This window comes from Plectropomus leopardus, chromosome 1 (genome assembly GCF_008729295.1).
Source record: "Plectropomus leopardus isolate mb chromosome 1, YSFRI_Pleo_2.0, whole genome shotgun sequence".
NCBI lineage: Eukaryota > Metazoa > Chordata > Actinopteri > Perciformes > Serranidae > Plectropomus > Plectropomus leopardus.
The window spans coordinates 1,694,444-1,713,057 of NC_056463.1; the positions used below are offsets into that span (position 1 = coordinate 1,694,444).

The 18,614-nt window shown below is 38.0% G+C and overlaps 2 protein-coding genes across 2 annotated transcripts; both read left to right on the top strand.

Annotated features, from left to right (window-relative positions):
- The first annotated feature begins 3,852 nt into the window (after positions 1-3,852).
- snrpa1 (small nuclear ribonucleoprotein polypeptide A') lies at positions 3,853-10,418 on the top strand. The gene is made up of 9 exons (XM_042486400.1): positions 3,853-4,043; positions 5,940-6,087; positions 6,312-6,390; positions 6,853-6,899; positions 6,986-7,088; positions 7,393-7,472; positions 8,378-8,453; positions 9,097-9,190; positions 10,127-10,418. Exons 1-9 carry the CDS (start codon positions 3,962-3,964, stop codon positions 10,297-10,299), a joined length of 882 nt encoding a protein of 293 aa, XP_042342334.1. The 5' UTR covers positions 3,853-3,961; the 3' UTR covers positions 10,300-10,418.
- Positions 10,419-12,046: 1,628 nt separating this feature from the next.
- On the top strand, positions 12,047-16,373 carry selenos (selenoprotein S). Its single transcript, XM_042485837.1, has 6 exons — positions 12,047-12,276; positions 13,263-13,394; positions 13,474-13,580; positions 13,661-13,750; positions 14,785-14,854; positions 15,741-16,373. Exons 1-6 carry the CDS (start codon positions 12,177-12,179, stop codon positions 15,818-15,820), a joined length of 579 nt encoding a protein of 192 aa, XP_042341771.1. The 5' UTR covers positions 12,047-12,176; the 3' UTR covers positions 15,821-16,373.
- Positions 16,374-18,614: the final 2,241 nt, after the last annotated feature.

An 18,614-nucleotide genomic window follows, 5' to 3' on the forward strand; every position in this document is an offset into this window, starting at 1 on the left:
ACATCTTTCAGTGGAAACGCAGTCATCTCGCAGTTGTGTTTTGTGTTTTTACAGTTTTACAAATTAAAAATCTGTAATGGAAACCCACCTAGTGGCAGCTAGACTATTCACATTTTCTAGTTTCTATATTTTTTATTTTTACCTCTGTTCCCCTAACATGATAACCGAGACTGCTTAACCTGTCACGTTTTTGTCTGGTGATTTGTAACAGTGGGACTTGCATGTAAAATTCGTCTCAAATTTGTGGGTAACAAGTAGTGAGGAATGGATATACAAATGGTAATTTGGAGGATGAAATATTCTTATAAGATGATGCACCATAAATTGTGTGAGGTGGTTATGTCTTCTAGGTAGCTGGTTATTTGTTACAAGGGAGTGCAGCTGGGGAGTACAAGGAGGGAGTTGGGACTATTGCTGGCCAGGCGGTCTAAAATAAGAGGAGAGTCAGCAGTGAGGAAAAACAGCAGAGCATGAGAATAAATAATGTGTTAAGTGGGGTTATAGGCTCAGTCTGACTTCGTTTCGGAACTGCAGGGAGGACAGTTAACACTCAGTTCGCACTGCCGAAGTGCCGGAGCTCTTCTCTGGCATCTTTTTACTGCATGTGTGTGCATTCTCCATGTGCATGTAATAAAAAAAAGTTTGAAAAGTGGAAAAATTAGGGGTTGATACGGCACTGTACTACTGAACTTGTGACAAATTATTTCTTCCCCCTCCACAACCCTCTATTAGGTGTGGTAGAACAGAATAATAAAACAACACCTTATCCAAACTTCCTACCCACACACCTCAAACCCCAGTGAATTATTACTTAAAAATAAATAACAAAAATGAGAATAAAATATTTCTATGAGAAGAACTGGGAGAAGAACTCTGTAGGAAAGATAGTTAAGATACTTACTCCAAGAAATAAGATGCAGTGAGGATCGGATGTGGTCCAGAGGGTTTTTCTAATGATAAAAAAGACCTTAAATCAGAACCAGGATGGTGCAGAAGGAGGATTGGGGCTTTTTCAATGTCTAAATTATGTTTAATAACAAGAATTTAATTTCAAGAAATTCACTGTATAAACCCATTGCCATATTTCTTTAGTCTCATACTGTCCGCTCTGTCTGATGTTTGCAGCTTTGAGAACTTCAACTAAGTTTCTTCCTTATTTGACTCTGACTTGTCAGTAAAGTGAAAATGTTGCACAATATCGAGATTTTCTGAGTCAACCTGAGACGTGACAACAGCAGGTGTTTGGACAGCGATTGCCTCCTTTAACCAACAGTGATTACTGGGCTGAGACTTTGATGGTTTGGGCCCAATCAATAAACCAGCTTCTGTGGTTTGACCTGGATTATTGGGGAAAAAACTGAATGTATTTTTCTATCAAAGTGAAGTCATAAAGCAAATATGTGATAAGATGAAAATACAGCTGGCATGCCTAAATCATGTGTACATATTAAAAAAATTCAGCGGAGACTCCCATTTATGTCATCCGAACTTATCTTAAGGTCAGTTTGTGAAGCAATATGAGTAGTCTCTTGGTTTAGTAATGCCGGCACATTATTGCCGCAGATGTTGGCCATAATTTTATTTATGAGTCTTGAGTTGTTTTATAATTTGATTAAAAATGTGAGCTAAATGATTTATGATTTTCTACCAAATTTTTATGACCATGATTTTTTGTTCAAGTCATTATAATAACTTTTTGCTGAATGTTTGACTTGATCTGTGATCTCTGGGTGCATTGCTGCTTGTTTTAATTGTGTCTTATAAAGTTTAGTTTAGTTTAGTTTAGTTTAGTTTAGTTTAGTTTTGTTTAGTTTAGTTTTGTTTTGTTTTGTTTTGTTTTGTTTTGTTTTGTTTTGATTCATTTCATTTTGTTTTCTGTTTGTTTCATTGCACAAAATTAAGGATAAAAATATTACACAGTAAAATTACAAAGTGAAGTTAACTGTGCAGGAGAGGACAGAGGCCTAAAGGGCTTATACAAAGTCATCCCCATCAAATAAACAAGTCATTAAAACCTAGTAAATCAAAAAGCAGAACAAAAAAAAAAAAGAAATCAAAACATAATAACACCAAATAGAGACGTGCTGCAGAAAGACCCCGAGTCACTCCGTCAAGATTCTGCTGAGATTCTGTTTGTAAATTTTTTTGGGGTCAGGTAAAAGTGTTGTGACACTTCTAAATTTGTCTCAACTTTTGTTAAAGTTTTTCACACTTTATAATTTTGTTTGTCATCCTTTAAATTTGTTTTTAAAAATGTAAATTTGGTTTGTCCTTGGTAAAAGTGTTTTGCTTAATTTTGTTTTGTAAAATGTAAAAAAAAAAAAAGAAAAAAAATGCAAATTTCTCACAAGCTTTGTAAAAGTGTTTTCACACTTTGTAAATTTGTTGCACTTCCCAGCCACTGTACTTGAGCTCACTGTCATGCATGTGCACACAAATTATGAGGCTGATAGGTCCAGTAGTTTGTGAGATCAGCAGCAAACAGATAGATACACACACACACACACACACACACACACACAAAAACACACACACAACTCAATTTTGTGAAACCAACAGATGATTTTGCGTCCGCAGCACACTGAGGCTGCGGGTACGGCTGATGTTTGCAGGTGTGATGCCTGATGTGTGCTGTTATCAGAGTGTCTCAGATTAGACTGATAGCTGCTGTTTGTCGAGCAGGAGTGGTGCTGGACAGGCAAGTACACATAGACAAACAAACAGCACCAGCCTTTCTTTGCCAAAATTGTTCGTATTTGATCATTTAAATATTCGCTTTCAGTGCATGTAGATCTTTATTTTTCTATTAGTATTTTTTGTTTAGACCTTTAATTCAAACATGCCAAATAAATTGGGAGAATAAAATAAAATATAAGTAAGAAAAAAACCTTACCAGAATAGCCAATAGACTACGACGGTGTATTAGTGCCGCTGTAGATTAAAAAACAAATGTAAGCTTTAGCTTTTTAAAAAATGTATTTATGATTTTTCTTATTTTTTCAATGTATTTTCTTTATCTTTTTTTTATTAATTTCAAGCTATTTTGGGGGGTCCCTTCACCTGTCTCATTGTCGCTCATTGCCTTCTCACCATGTTTTTATGTAAGGAATCAAACTAATTTGCTTCAAGTGATTATACAAAACAAAAAAGCTTTGTTTTTCATTTCCCAACAAGAGATGTCATCTTACTCACTCTCTTGTCTTATGTCTGTTCCAGTTCCTCGCTTTTTTTTCTCTTATTCTTCATGCACAAATGTACTAATTGATCTTTTTTATATAAACCACATTTACATTTTGTACAACACCTGTGTTTTCATTACCATTTAAGACAGAAATCAGTAACTGGTCATCAAAGCATATATAAAAATGAATAAAATAATAAAATGAATCAGGCATTGCGGCTGAAGTTCAAAGGTCTTTTTTGTTTTTTTTGTCTGAGCTGAACCAGTCTGCTTTATCCTGATGTGAACCACACAAGGTCGATTTAAAGCTGCTTTCTCTGCTGATGTCCACAGACCAGTGATGACTGAACTCTGCTCTCCTGTGTGTGTGTGTGTGTGTGTGTGTGTCAGGTTAGTTTTTTATCCCATTTGCCAAAATGAAAAACAGAAATACATTACCAAAACAGACAATGTGAATTTTTCTTTGTATCATATAACTGGCTGAATGAATTTGTGTTGTGTTGTGTTGTGTTGTGTTGTGTTGTGTTGTTGTTGTGTTGTGTTGTGTTGTGTTGTGTTGTGTTGTGTTGTGTTGTGTTGTGTTGTGTTCTGTTGTGTTGTGTTGTGCTGTGTTATTCTGTCCTCCCTCCGCTGGGGGCGCTAACACTAAATAAATCCGCTTTTCTCGGCACGCAGTGATCCGGCCTTTGTTCCGGTCGGAAACAGCGTGTCTGCGGCGGCGTTACGATCGTTTTACTGACAAAATATTAATACTTGTTAACGTCTGCCGTTGGTCTCGCCATGGTGAAGCTGTCTGCGGAGCTGATCGAGCAGGCTGCTCAGTACACGAACCCTGTGAGGGACCGAGAGCTGGATTTAAGAGGTCAGTTAACTTCATCACCCCTGCGAACATGGTCGTGTAAAGTTAGCTTCATCTGTCTGTAGGCGGGCCTCAGGCCATTCAAAAACCTGAGAAGTGTTCCTGATATGAACTCAAAAATGTCCATTAAATCCCAAATGAAACTGTTTTTTTTTTTTTTTTTTTGGGCAACGTGGCTGCTGCTTATAACGTTATGTCCAAAAGCAGCCCAGCTAACGTTAGCACAACCGCTGCAAAGTGTCAACTTTAAGTCAACGTTAAAAGATACAAAGACATTAACCTTACCGAGAGCTGCCGTGGATCACCAAGATTAAATTAACTTTGCTGAAACACCGGCAGTTTTGTGCCAAGTTGTCAAAATGCAAGAGAACCGCGGTTAGCCGGCGTTAGCATAGCTTGCTAACAGGTGTTGTGTTGAGTTCTGCGCGCCGAGAAGTGCGTGCACCTCACGGGAGCGCGCACAGCTGCACCAAATGACCCTCCAGATGTTTCAGTGATTTTCAAAGTGTATGAAATAATATAATACTCTTAATGTAATTTGTGGGGTTCTTCAGTGATAAGAAATCTGAAGTCTAAGTTTAGAGTCATCTATAAGTGTGATCTCTGTGGTGTTCTTTATCGATATGGACCAATATTGTTTTTCCAGGCTAATACTGATTATTAGTTGTAAATGAAACTGATAACCCATATTTGAAACAAATACCCGTTAGCAAAAAGAAAAAAAAAAAAGACAATATTTAGAATTTGGAATATAATAAACTCCATAACAAAACTTTGTTTAAATGGCAAATGTTTTATCAAAGCTGAAATTGTCAACATCACATTCAGCAAGTTCCCTGCAACATTTAAAAAAAATAAAATCATTAAAATTTAAATCACATTAAATAGATACAAATAGCTTCTTGAGGTCTCACAAAGTAAAAGTTCCTCCATGCTGACAATTTCTTTGCACATTTTTTAGTTTTATCAGCGATCATTAAAGTAAAATACTGAAAAAGGTAATTGGCAAAGACAATGTTTGAAAGACAGCGATGTGAGGTAATTACACATGTTTTTATGACTGTCCTTATAGTTAATAGTTATGGCATAACACAGAATCATTCGACATCAACATACCGGGGTCTGGAATCAGACATGATACAGTATTATCTATACGAAGTTACCAAACAGATGTTTTTGATATGCTGAGTATTGAGCATACTGGGTTTTATTACCTTTTATTTACCTTTTAGTAAATTATGTCCCCAAAGTAAAACTTAGTCAACATCTGTTTTTATCTAATAACATAAAGTTGTAAAGATAAAGTGTCTCATTTCAGTCATTTTTGTTGTTTCAAAATTTATTTAGTTGTCTTAAAAAGTAACTGACTTTATTATTCTGGTAGGATACCAGAAGTTTAATTTGTATTTGCTATATGTAATTTATAAAACAAAAAAAATGCCATCTGTATATCAACACTATTGCTGCAAAAATATTGCGAAACTATGCTGTATCTATTTTCCCCCATCCCATACAATGGAAAAAAGCAACATAATGCAGTATACTGTCCATAGATTAAAACTTCAAGCAACAACATTTTTGGCTCAAAGCTGTGCACATAAAGAAGTGACTGTCTTATTTATTTATTAACACTTTCTATGAATAAGTGCGTGATAGCCTGCCTCTACATTTTCTAGTGCAAGAAAGAACTTAAGGTGTATGGTGCCACTTCTGCATAGTTATTATTAATGTGGTTGTATCATTCTAATAATTTTTTAGGAAAATAATGTAAACAGGCAGCACGTGTGGTTCTATAAAAATGTGTCTCTCTGTTTCATCCTACTCTCTGAAGAAAAACTCAATGATTTTTTATCAGAAGGAAAAACTTCCTCCTCAACTTCCACGTTCTTCATCTCACAGGTTATAAAATCCCAGTGCTTGAAAACCTCGGAGCCACTCTGGACCAGTTTGACACCATCGACTTCTCCGATAATGAAGTCAGAAAACTGGACGGCTTTCCTCTGCTCAAAAGACTGAAAACTTTACTAATGAACAACAACCGGATTTGGTAAGTTACAGCTGCAACAATGTCCTTAATGGAAATAACAATCAGTTGAAATTAAAGTTAACATAGTAGCGCTGTGTTGTTGTATACAGTAGAAAATGTGGGATTATAATTCATAGTTGTGTACATTTTTTGGCTTCAGTAAAAAAGGTAGAACATTGAACTTGCTCGTCAATGAAATGTACTAAAAGTAAGTATGCGTGTAACTTTCTGAAATGTGTCTCCAGTCGCATCGGTGAGAATCTGGAGCACTCTCTGCCGGGTCTGACAGAACTGGTCCTCACAAACAACAACATTCAGGAGCTGGTGAGTACGTTCACTGACTTACCCTCCAGTCGCATGCAAAACAGCAACAACAGCCACTTTAAAATTCTTACCTCTGTAAAGTTTGTAGTAATTTGCCGTGTAAAAACTCTTAAAGCAAAACAAACTGCAGCCTCCACAGTGAGAGGTAAATGCAGACCTGTCTCCACCAGCATCAAGACAAACTGAATAAAAAAACTTTTGATTTCTTTCAAAAACTGATGCCAAAATGCCAAATATCGGCTTTGATAATCGGCCAGGCCCTACAGGATAGTATTTTGAAGAGGTTTTTGGTGCAGAATTTTAAAAGAACAGTCCAAAGAGTCAACATTTAAAATGTTGAAAATGGCTAACCAGAGTTGGGTTAGGGTTAGGAATTCATGGTTTTATTATAATCTGTCGACCCCTAATAAACACTTTACCACCGTGTGTTTTTCTAAATGTAATTATTTTTTGCATGTGCAGGGCGACTTGGACCCGCTGGCCTCCGTGAAAACGTTGACTCTTCTCAGGTACAAATCATCAGCACTTAAAGATTATTTGATTACCGCTGAATTATGATCAAACATGTTTGTAATAAAAAAAAGTGTATTTCCAGCTTGTTAAGAAATCCAGTGACAAACAAGAAGCACTACAGGCTCTACGTCATCAACAAAATCCCGCAGGTCCGTGTGCTCGACTTCCAGAAGGTAAAACTGAAGGTAAGAGCAGCGGAGCAGGTAGATTCTGACAGTTTTTTAATATTAAGTTTGAGATTCAGGCCTGTTGAGCAGTCTGCAGTTGACCTGTTTCGTATTTTAAGGCCATGTAAAATATGTATTTGAGGTTAAAACAGTAGTATGGACTTTTCTAGCATTACAGTAATCATCATCAATGTGCTAAACTCTTCTAATGTCCTGTTTGGAAGCTCTGGTGAACTGTGTGTTTTCCCGCCCCGCCTCTTGGATGAACGCTTGGTCTGCACTTAACCAGGCTTTTCACTTTAACTGTGTGATATCGTCATAGGAACGCCAGGAGGCAGAGAAAATGTTCAAGGGCAAACGTGGTGCTCAGCTTGCAAAGGATATTGCCAGGCGAACGAAAACGTAAGACGAAAGTCCACGTTAGACAGCAGCTCCTCAGAATCACTGGATCCTGGCTCAGAACGCGGCTTCAATCGTGGAAAAATAAAATACGCCACCAGTCATAAAAAATATATCTGTTTTAGTGATTTTAGAGAAAATCCTTTAAAAAACCTGGAATCTGACCCAAAAGCTTATCACTTGTCCCCCAAAAAAAACACCTCTCTTCATAAATGTAAAAACCTCTAAATGGGCCTTAACTCTCCTGTTAACCCTTTAAAACCTGAGCAATATATTTTTATTTTTTGAAAAACATTGTGAGAAGGCAATGAACAACTTGACAAGAAGTTACTCAAAATTAGTGTAAATTTAAAAAATGGAAAATGAGAATAAAATTTTAAAAAATGAGTTGAAAGTGCTCATATACTCACGCGTGTACATATTTTTGACATTATTTTTTCTAAACATTTAAATATTATTATATTTCTGAAAATTTCGTCTATTTTTTGTAAATACACTTCTAATTATTGTATCTCTCCTTTTAAAAACAAACAAACATTTCATTTTCTTGTCATCTTTTCCTAATTTCATTCAGTTTGCAGGGTCTCATGCCAAGTTGCTCATTGCCTTTTTCTCTGATTAAAAAAAAAAGAAAGAAACCAATTTTTTTTCCAGGTTTCAGAGCTTTTAATGCTTGTAAAAGGCATCTTAAGTTAGTGCAAGAAAACCGATGACGGTCCAGGTGATAAAGGGTTAACATAAGTCTGAGGCGTTCGCCACGGTGTTGCTCAGGACTGCTGTCTGTCTGCGGACGATGTATCAGAATATTTGACTCAAGAAAAGATACTATACGTGATGACTACATTGGTTGAGAGGTCAGAGAAGCACGTGTGTGTTCTTGTCGTCTAAACGGGGTGCGTTCCTTTCAGGTTCACTCCGGGAGTGGCGGCACAGCTTGAGAAGAAGAGGACGGGGCCGTCTCAGGCAGATGTGGAAGCCATCAAGGTTCACTTTTTGAATTTTAAAATGTCGGCTCTGTGTTTTACGATTTGAGAGCCGAGTTTGACTTTCCATCCTTTTATCAGGCTGGTGAGCTGGAGAAACGTCCAGTGAGCTATAGTCACAGTTATACATTTAAGATTATTTTCCAGAATTATTATAATTACGTATTTTTTCAGGTCGTTTCTTGCTTTGAATTTTATTTTATTTTTATACTTTCTGTTTACTGTTTTCAAATAAATTAAAGCCACTTTGCCCAGGTCTATAAAGATTAAATAAACAATTCGATTGTATTTCCATCTTTGCTGAACTACAGTTTTATGAGAAAGGAATTAAAAGCCCGTCCCATAGAGACGCCTGTCTCAAATATAAGCCTGTTGGGTTCAGTGGTTTAAGCAAATACAAGCCCGCGCTGTTAACTGAACTTTTTCGGTTTGTAAATACACGTGTACAATGCTAAAAGTGACATAAAATATTAAAACATCAGTCGGACAACTGCCCGTCACATCACAATTTAATGTCCCTAAAATACACGGTCAGTCATTCAGGAATATTTGGAAAGTCCAGCTCTCATATATGTTTGTTAAAGAGGTCCCACAGGGAGCCTCATCGGAGCCCTTTAACTGAGATTTATTTGTGTGCGTTTCAGAATGCCATCGCGAACGCTTCGTCGCTGGCAGAGGTGGAGAGGCTGAAGGGGATGCTGCAGGCCGGTCAGATCCCAGGACGAGACCTGAGACAAGGTCGGTGCTCACCACATACTGCTCACCTCCACCAAGACTGCAGAAAGTGGTGGATATTTTAAGGGCTCGCGTATCAATTTTTAAGCGTATAAACACATTTGGACAGGATTCCTCACACTGCTTTTTTCAGGATGTGAACACTTTGTATTAGGTGTAACTAGGATAATGTGCAGTTGCATATCAGGTGTTGTTTTTGTTCAGGCAGCTGTGTTTTTATGGTGTGGCGATATGTTTTGTATCGTACCGTATCACAAATTTAGGTTTTGAAAAATAAGAAACCGCGCGCTCACTCGCAGGTAAACTTTCTGAGACCTGGTGCTGAGGATATCAATGCAGTCGAGATCAGCACTCTGATTATAGCATTTTTTATTGCCCCACGGACGTTTTGGGGCACATGTCCTTCTTCAGCATGTGAATTTGGCAATATCTCAAAGAAAGCCCACAGGTGGAGTTATTCAGAAGTCCAACAAAACAAAGATCTGTGAACAGAAACGTTTAATCCAGTAATCACCATGAGAAACCGTCTGTGGCTAGAAACTTCAATAATGTCAACAATGATTTTTATTTATTTGTTTTAAATTACTACTATTATTCTATTTAATTTAATTTATTATTGTTGTTGTTGTTTATGTTTTTCATTATTATTGTTTATTTCTTAATGATTTTTAAAAATATTACTGTGATTCTGTGTCTTCAAACTGTCGGCTCCCCCTGCTGGGAAGCACTTAAAGTGTTTCCCTGTCTGGACTTATAATTGACCCCACCTGTGGACTTTCTTTGCGATATTGCCGAATTTTCACGCTGTAGAAGGACATCTTTGTGGCAATAAGATTTTTAAAAAATATTTATATAATTGGAGTACTGTGCTGATTTTGACCAAAGTGTTGGTTTTGAAAAATTCATGGACGGGCGAATATGTTTGTTTTTTAAATTCAGGTGCAGCCGAGATGGTGGAGGAGGAGGAGGAGGAGGAAGAGGAGGAGGAGGAGGGTGACGCTGCACAGATGGGGTCACACATGGAAGGAGGATCTGGAGAGGAGATGAATGAGGGAGATCAGGAGGACGAAGAAGAAGACATGGAGGAAGAGCCTCCTGTCAACGGCTCCTGAGTGCATGGAGTATTTTTTTTGTTTTTTATTTCTGTGTTCTGTGATTTCTTGTGTTGGTCGTGCGTCTGCAGGGCCTTTTTTATTTTGTAAATTGACACACATTAAACTGATTTCTTATATCGCTGTGTGTGGGACCAGTTTCTTTTTTGAGCTGAACGCAGACCTATGCAGTCTGTAAGTGTCCTGTTTTTAAAAAAACGTCCTAAAAGTTTGGGGCTTTCCCAAGAAATGGACAGAAAACTGAAATAACAATTGGAACAATTAGAAGTAACAACCAGCACTGCTTCCAGTCTGCTTTTTCACAAATATTTACACCTTTGAACCTGAGCAAATGGGTGTGATTTCTTTAAAAAACGTGGGGGGAAAAGGCAGTTTGCAACTTGGACATGTTCCACAAATTAAAAAAAAAAAAATAGATTAAAAAAATTATTTTTAAAAAGCTAGGGGAAAATGTCATGAGGACAAAGGAAGAAAGCTAAGGAAAAACTATAATGATCACAATTACAACAAAATATTTATTTTTAATTTATTATTATTATTTTTTTTTTTTCTATATTTCACCAATTGACAATTTTTGGGTCAGTTCTTCAGTTGCTTATTACCTTTTTCCCATGTTTTTGAAAGACATCAAGTAAAGTTTCAAAGGGTTAATGAACATCAGTATAAAATGGTAAAGGTGAAAAAAGCTGGAGGTAGCTGCTAATTTGTATCTGCAGCCACTTTGCAGGTAACAGATAATAAAAAATATCAAGAAAGAACAAAAACATACAACAATTCATCCAGAGGATAGAAGTGCAGTAACCCCTCAAATGCTCAGTGTGCCCTATTTATGCCCAAAAAAGGTGTTAATATTTAACCCCAAGTGGTTATCGCCACTAAGGCACACTCAGCTTGCTTTGTTTTTGGGGCCACTTTTGCAAAAGGACAGCAGGCGCAGGGGCCAGTGCAGCCCCATACACATTTATAGGTTTTTAAGACATTTCTAAACTTTTAGGATATTTGATTTTTAGCACATTTCTAGGATTTTAGGACATTTATTGGAATTTAGGACGTTTTGAGGACTTTAGCATGTTACTAGGATTTTAGGGCATTTCTACGATTTCAGGATGTTTATTGTATTTTCAGGACATTTATAGGATTTAGGACGCTTGTGGGATTTTAGGACATTTCTATGATTTCAGGATGCTTCTTGTATTTTTCAGGACATTTGTAGGATTTAGGACACTTGTGGGATTTTAGGATATTTCTAGGACTTCAGGATGTTTCGAGGATTTTAGGACATTTCTATGATTTCAGGATGCTTCTTGTATTTTTCAGGACATTTGTAGGATTTAGGACACGTGGGATTTTAGGATATTTCTAGGACTTCAGGATGTTTCTAGGATTTAAGGACTTTTGTAGGATTTAGGACGTTCCTGGGACTTTAGGACATTCCTCGGATTTTAGGACACTAAAATAGTACTAAAACAATTCCCAGTGTGAATCTGGTGCCCTAAAGAAGAACTAATATTACCCCCAACATCTCTTACTGTCCCCCAATTCAAAGTAGTTTAAAGCAATAACAAAGTGAATATACACAAAAACAAAAAATATAAATCTCAACTGTCCCACTTCACCAGTATTGACCTTTAGTGAGGATTTAACTGGGATTAGTGTGCTGTGTCATGCTGGGAACCAGTGATCTGATCTGCGGTTCACACTCCGGGCTGCAGGTGGCGGTGAAGCGCCTGTTCTGGTCCCCATTAAAACCAGGAAGAAGAGCTTTTCCAGTAAAGATGGTTGACGTTTGCAGGAGTCTCCAACAAAATTAACCAAAGAACCGACAACGGTGCAGCATTTTCGCGTCGTCAACAGACTTTGTCGGTTTTTATCGAGACATGGATGATGTTGAGATCACAGACGTGGACGACGACTCTCCGTTTCAGGTGGAAAAAGCTCCGATCAAAAACCCGGACCTGACTTCCCTCAGCCAGACCGGTAACACCGCGACACGTCACAACTACTTATTAATGATGTCGGATCGATATTTTAACACATTTATGTTAAAATGGAGTGTTTTTAATCGCGATACGCGGTTTTCTCGCGGTTAGTGCTGTTTGTTTATCCTCTCAGCTGCTACGTTTAGCTCGTGGCTATTTCCGGGTGTACAGTCATGAAAACACATGTAACGTTACTGTGAGACACGGGATTACATCTTCATAACTGGTTTAATATCGAGGCCGGTCCCAGGCATTATGGACACAGAGGGAGCAGTGTCCCCCTCAGTGCTCCGTCTGTGCCGCTAATCAACAAACAGCTCCAAGTAATTCTCACTTTGAGCGGTTATCGATATTAGGTCAGAGATACTCGACCTGCTTTGTTTTGGGGCCCTTTTGAACAAAACAAGAGGAGGCCAGGGGCCAGTCACCGCAGCCCCGTAGATGTCTCCAGAATTTTAGGACATTTCTCGGATTTTAGGATGCTTCTAGGAATTTAGGAAGTTTCTAGCATTTTAGGACGTGTCACGGATTTCAGTGCATCTCTAGGATTTTAGGACATTTCTAGGATTTCATGATGTTTCTAGAATTTTAAGACAAATCAAGGATTTTCAAATGTTTCTGGGATTTTAGGGCATTTCTCAGATTTTAGGTTGTCGCTAGGATTTTAGGATGTTTCTGGGATTTTCAGGCGTTTCTAGGATTTTAAGGACGATTTTAGGACATTTCCAGGACGTAAGGATGCTTGTAGGATGTTAGGACGTTTCATGGATTTTAGTATGCCTAGGATTTTAGGACATTTCTAGCATTTAAGCACATTTGCAGGATTTTAAGACATTAGGGGCTTGCAGACTGTATGTTGAGTATCTCTGCCGTAGTGCATAAAAATGTCCCTTTAATTGTACATCTTTTTACATCTCTCATACATCTATTTAAAAAAGTTAGATCTTTACAGAAAAGTCACATGATGTGTTTGCTTCTTGCCAGCGGGAGAGCTTCTGTCCCAGTATGGATGGTACATGCTGATTGTGACCGTTCTGGTCTACCTGCTCATCCAGCAGCTGAGCAAGAGGAGATCCAGCCGGAGCAACAACAACTCAGCCCCCGAAACTCTGCAAGGTCAGCACCTCCCAACAGCTGCTACACAGAAACTGAGACGAGGCCAAATGTATGATTTCAACTTTTGTTTATCACAAAGATGCTTCGTTAGTGGCGAGCAGACAAGAAGCCATGGAGGCGGCTCGGATGAGGATGCAGGAGGAGCTCAACGCCAAAGCTGACATCTTCAGAGAGAAACAGAGACAGGTGAGGATGTGAAACAGAAGAGAAAACGTTTGTCCGTCATGTCGCACCTGAACTGAACACGTGATGTATTCTGTGAACAGCAAGAAGAGGAGAAGAGGAGGCAGAAAATAGAGATCTGGGAGAGTATGCAGCAGGGGAAGAGCTACAAAGGAGCCGCTAAACCCCCTCAGGTAAGTTTGTGACTGTCTGGCACATTTTATGAGCTTTGCATTCTTTATTTTTTATTTATATTGTGGCTGTGCTTATACATATGGCTTACATTTTGGCAAGATTGTGTATTTTTCTTTAATCAGTGAATTTGCAGCTCAGCTGTTTTCTCACATGACTTGTATTATTTCTGGGTGTCATTCTGGACTTTTGACTTAGAATTTGGAATTTTTACTAATTTCCACCTGATGACATCATTTTGACCATATTTGGCATATGGAGAAAATACATGCTATTTCCACTAGGTGACCTGTCACAATAAATGTAGCTGCTGATCACTGACGTATCCCAGACTGGGATCATTTAGAAAATAATCTTCTTAGCATGTGGGATATTGAAATTTAATTTTATTGACAAAAACCTGGCATTTAATGGCTTAAAATCTGTAAATTAGTGAATGTATATGATATTTATGATTAGGACTGATGTTGGTTAAACTCAATGAAAGAAAATCATATTAATGTATAATAATTTATAGCCTGATTTCAGAAAGCTCATTTTGTGTGCAGAGTGCTTTGAGTGTAAGTATTTGGCACTGCACAATAAGTAATAATGTATAAAAATTAATGTTGTTGCCAATCATTGACATATCACAGGCTCTGATAATAAAAGAAATCTCTTTAGCATGTAGTATATTGAAAATAATAATTCACTTGTTTTTTCATCTGAAAACATTATGGCATCATGACAAAAACCTGGTATTTAATGAAGTAAAATTCTGAAAATTATTTGATATTTGATATTTATGTTTAGGACTGATGCTGTTTAAAAATAGACAGTAGAAAATAATATTAATGTATAATTTTTTTTAAAGCTTCATTTTGAAAATAGCATTTTGTGTGCAGAGCGATATGAGTGCTAGTAAAATTAAAGTGGGCCCTAAAGGGTTAATCATGTGTAACTTTTGTCTTTAGCGCTGTGAACCGAGTTTTAACCACACTCACACAGATCAGTTTGTTCCCTCACTGACGTCACTGATTCGTGCTTCTCGCTGCAGACTGAAGAGGCCAGCTCGTCAACAACTGTGATGAAACCAAAGGGGGACAAAAAGCAGCTTCGCACTTCAGGTAGGAACCTCACAGGAAGCTCCGTTTGCACAAACTGCGGCTGTAAAGAGGAGACCAACGGGGAGTTTCTGTTTCGGCTGAGGTGGAAGTTACCGTCACTCTGGTTCCCTTTTTGAAAAGAAAAGGCAGCTTTATTTGAATGGCACGTTTCATACAACAGGGCAAGTTAAAGTGCTTTACCGAGCCGGTGTCTCCGAATGTCCGCCCCGCTCTAACCGCTGAACACCGGTGTGAGCGGCCGTCGTCTTCCCCCTCCCTCCCTCTGCTCCGTGTGTGGGGGACATGATGAGAGGACATGATGAGAGGACATGATGAGAAGACATGATGAGAGGACACGCTGGACGCGGTCTGAGTTCAGGTGTAGTGAGTTTCCAGCTCGGTTCTGCTGAAAGAATAAACTGATATCTGACGTTTGATTCCTTCAACAACAAGCAGAACATGTAAATGTGCAGAGATCACAGCAGAGCCGTGACTTAGGGACGGTTCTGTAGCTGCTGCTTCCTGACAGTTTGGGGAACGTTCCTCTCTTTAGTTCCACTAGAACTCAAACATTATTTTCGGCATTATTTTTGTACAATTCAAGTTGACATAAAAATGAAATTGATTTTGCCCTCAAAAAATGCAGTTTTCCAGTTTTTTGTCTGAAATGTTTTTATTAATGAAAAAGCACAAATTAATTCATCTGTACTCATCACATCTCAGCCTTTCATGCCCTCATTTTAAAATTTTTTTAACTTGGTCCTTGAAAAGAAGCACTTGAATAAATTGAAGGAACAGTATGATAAATTACTCTGTAAAACATATTTGGAAAAATGTTTTAAAACCTTTTGTGTTTGTGTGTGTGTGTGTGTGTGTGTGTGTGTGTGTGTGTGTGTTTTTTTTCCAGACTACAATCCCCTGAGCGGACAGGGAGGGAGCTCGTGCTCCTGGAGACCCGGCAGGAGAGGACCGTCATCTGGTGGATGAGGTTAAAGAAGGTCAGAGACATCGGTCTGTATGACCTTTGACCTCTGACGTCCTGCTGTGCACACTGACTGACCGAACCAAGCTGACAATATCGCCACGCACACACTTCATAACTCGCCCCGTACCTGCAGAGGGCGTTAATCAGTTAGCATCTTCAGCATTTATCTGCTGTTTGATTTTTTATCTCTTCTTGTTTTCTCTTTAATTTGTTACATCAAAGAAACTGTGCTGAATTAATAATCATTAGCTGATAAAATGCATTTCGGAATTGAAAGCTTGTCATGACGCCGCTCCTGTAAACGGTTTCTCACCGGCAGGTTTGGCCGATGAATTCGCAGTCAGTGTGTTTTCTCTCATGTTTTAATGTTTATGTGCCACCGTAACTTTAGAGTTAAATTACTGCAGCAGCTGTAGCTGGTGGACATATTCTTAATCACAAAGAATACTACGTTCTGATAGTTAACAAAGTTAACATTTTCATTTATCGCAATGTAAGGAGGTTTCGTCTATACTGTTATACACATTTTTATGCAATAAAGACATGGTCACCGCATTTTTTGTTTTTGTGCAGTTGGAGTCCACAAGCACCTGAGCGCTGTGCTCTCTGCACAGAGGAAGGAACACACACTCATAACACACACTTGATGTATTCAGCCTGACTCTCTTCCCAGTCTGACCCATAATTGGTCACAGTCGGCTGCTCGCAGCAGCAGTCCAGGTGACGGTGATAACTCACCTCCTCTCAGAGTCCCACTGTCTTTGTAGTCTTTGTGGCCTCTGAACTTTGCGATCCTCTCGTAAAACCTGCATCTCCTCTGACTTTGCTTTGGTCCTGTTTGTACCTGACGACGTCTCAGAGGCTCAACCTCTGGGTTTGTTTGGGGGAGCCGTAAAGCATTCAAGGAATATTTTGCCCACAAAATGACCATTTGTTAATAAGTTACGCTGTGTTACCTTGAATTAGTGAAGAAAACTTTGTTTCCTCACATGCCTTCATGGAAAAAGTGAACATATTGATTTATTGATTGATTGGGGGCCATGTTTAACAACAGTAAACTATATCAAAGCATCAATTTGCACACACAACTTATGCAGTACAATCGTACTTCCAAAACACATGCATTTTTGCTAAATTATTATTATTTTCTTAAGTTGAGTTTTAAATTTTGTGTGTCTATGTGTGAGTGTGTGTGTAACTCTGTAACTCCGAAGATTTATTTAAGGGTCACCTAGAGGGACATGAGCTGATAAAACACTTCGGTTTGCGAGGTGTAGGCGGTTTGGTACATAGCTATCGGTGGTTATGATTTGGTAATAATTTAACTTTTTTTGTCCAAAGAAAGTCTTTTAAGACTATTTGTTATCATTCTAACTTTTATGAGGTTTCTGCAGAGAATTTTTGTACATTGGAAATGTGAGAAAAAAACACTCAGTAAAACATCCTTAAATATCTTCTTTTTCCCCCTATTTTTGCTAATGATTTATGAGTGCATTTAGAGAAGAAAGTCATCATTCTATTAAATAAATACACCTAACAACTAACTACAGTGCAGGTGTATTTCATGTTAGACTTAACTGAGAAAAATTTCGGACTAGTTTTTGATTAAGTTAGGACTGGTGCTCCAGAGTAATGATTGTCTGTATTTCTGAGCATTTTGTCTGAGACACGTGTGGTTGGTAATAGGGAAGATAATTGTCCCCTGATTGTCTTGTTGGATATGAATGGACGTCAGAGTTACTTTTTTTTATTCAGCAACTCGGAAACATTCTGGTGACGAGTGATATATGCGATATTCTGATGGGTTTGCAAGATGTATATGTTTATGTTGCACAAGGGAGCATAAAACCCTTCACCTTTACTTGAAACATGACCGACACATCACCGACCGAGCTGCTGCAGACGGATACAGCCACACGGGGGAGCTGGAGACCGGAGAGAGGTGTTTGTGGAGCCTCTACATGACAATAGACTTGGTTATTGATGGGTTATGTTTTCTGTCATGTGGCAAAAAAAAAAAAAAACAGTTGAGTCATGTAATGTGGCAAAACAAAGTGACAGGCCAAAGTGGAAAGGAAAATATCTTTATATTTTCTCATTATCTGTACTGATTTAACCTTTATTTAACCAGGAATAGAAGTTCAAAATGTTTTTCAAGGGAATCCTGGTCAAGACAACAGCGTGACAGATTTAACATAAAAATAAATATATATATTAATAAATTAATAATAATAAATTTGGCTTATACTTCGCATATAGCCTTTAAAAAAGTTTCAATGTTTAATATATTAAGCATTTTATTCGATCGTCAAAGATTGACACTATATTTCTTCTTTTGTTTTGTTTTTGTTTAATGGGTCTTGTTTCTGATGTTTAACTTTTTATAGTTTTATTCTAATTTCTGCTGTCCATTTCAATTTTCAGAATACTACTACATGCTGAAGCAGTGTCTGGCAATAATTAAAATTTTGGCCTCATAATAGCCATTAAAGCAATAACAGCTAATAATTTGTTCTAACAGAAATTGGTTAAAATTTGGAACTTAACCACAATGAAATTATCTTCGGGGCGGAAAAAAACTGCGACTCCCATGAAACATTTCGGCAAGAAACATCCAATTACCGACCTTAAAACTCTCACGTGCATTCCAAACGACCGGCGGAATCTAAAACAGATTTTAATCTGCATTTTAAATCAATTACCTTTCATTTTGTGATAAATTTTATTTCAATTCGGCCAAAATTACGCCATGTTTTGTAAACAATTGCAACAACGAGGCGTTTTGAATCGGCTGTG

What these genes read in the sequence shown, in the direction of transcription:
- selenos (XM_042485837.1), top strand. Translation starts at nt 12,177, where the DNA reads ATGGATGATGTTGAGATCACAGACGTGGACGACGACTCTCCGTTTCAG. An exon ending in GACTTCCCTCAGCCAGACCG is followed by an intron (nt 12,277 to 13,262) that starts GTAACACCGCGA and finishes GCTTCTTGCCAG; the next exon opens with CGGGAGAGCTTCTGTCCCAG. An exon ending in AGCCCCCGAAACTCTGCAAG is followed by an intron (nt 13,395 to 13,473) that starts GTCAGCACCTCC and finishes TTTATCACAAAG; the next exon opens with ATGCTTCGTTAGTGGCGAGC.
- snrpa1 (XM_042486400.1), top strand. Translation starts at nt 3,962, where the DNA reads ATGGTGAAGCTGTCTGCGGAGCTGATCGAGCAGGCTGCTCAGTACACG. An exon ending in ATGAACAACAACCGGATTTG is followed by an intron (nt 6,088 to 6,311) that starts GTAAGTTACAGC and finishes ATGTGTCTCCAG; the next exon opens with TCGCATCGGTGAGAATCTGG. An exon ending in CAGATGTGGAAGCCATCAAG is followed by an intron (nt 8,454 to 9,096) that starts GTTCACTTTTTG and finishes TGTGCGTTTCAG; the next exon opens with AATGCCATCGCGAACGCTTC.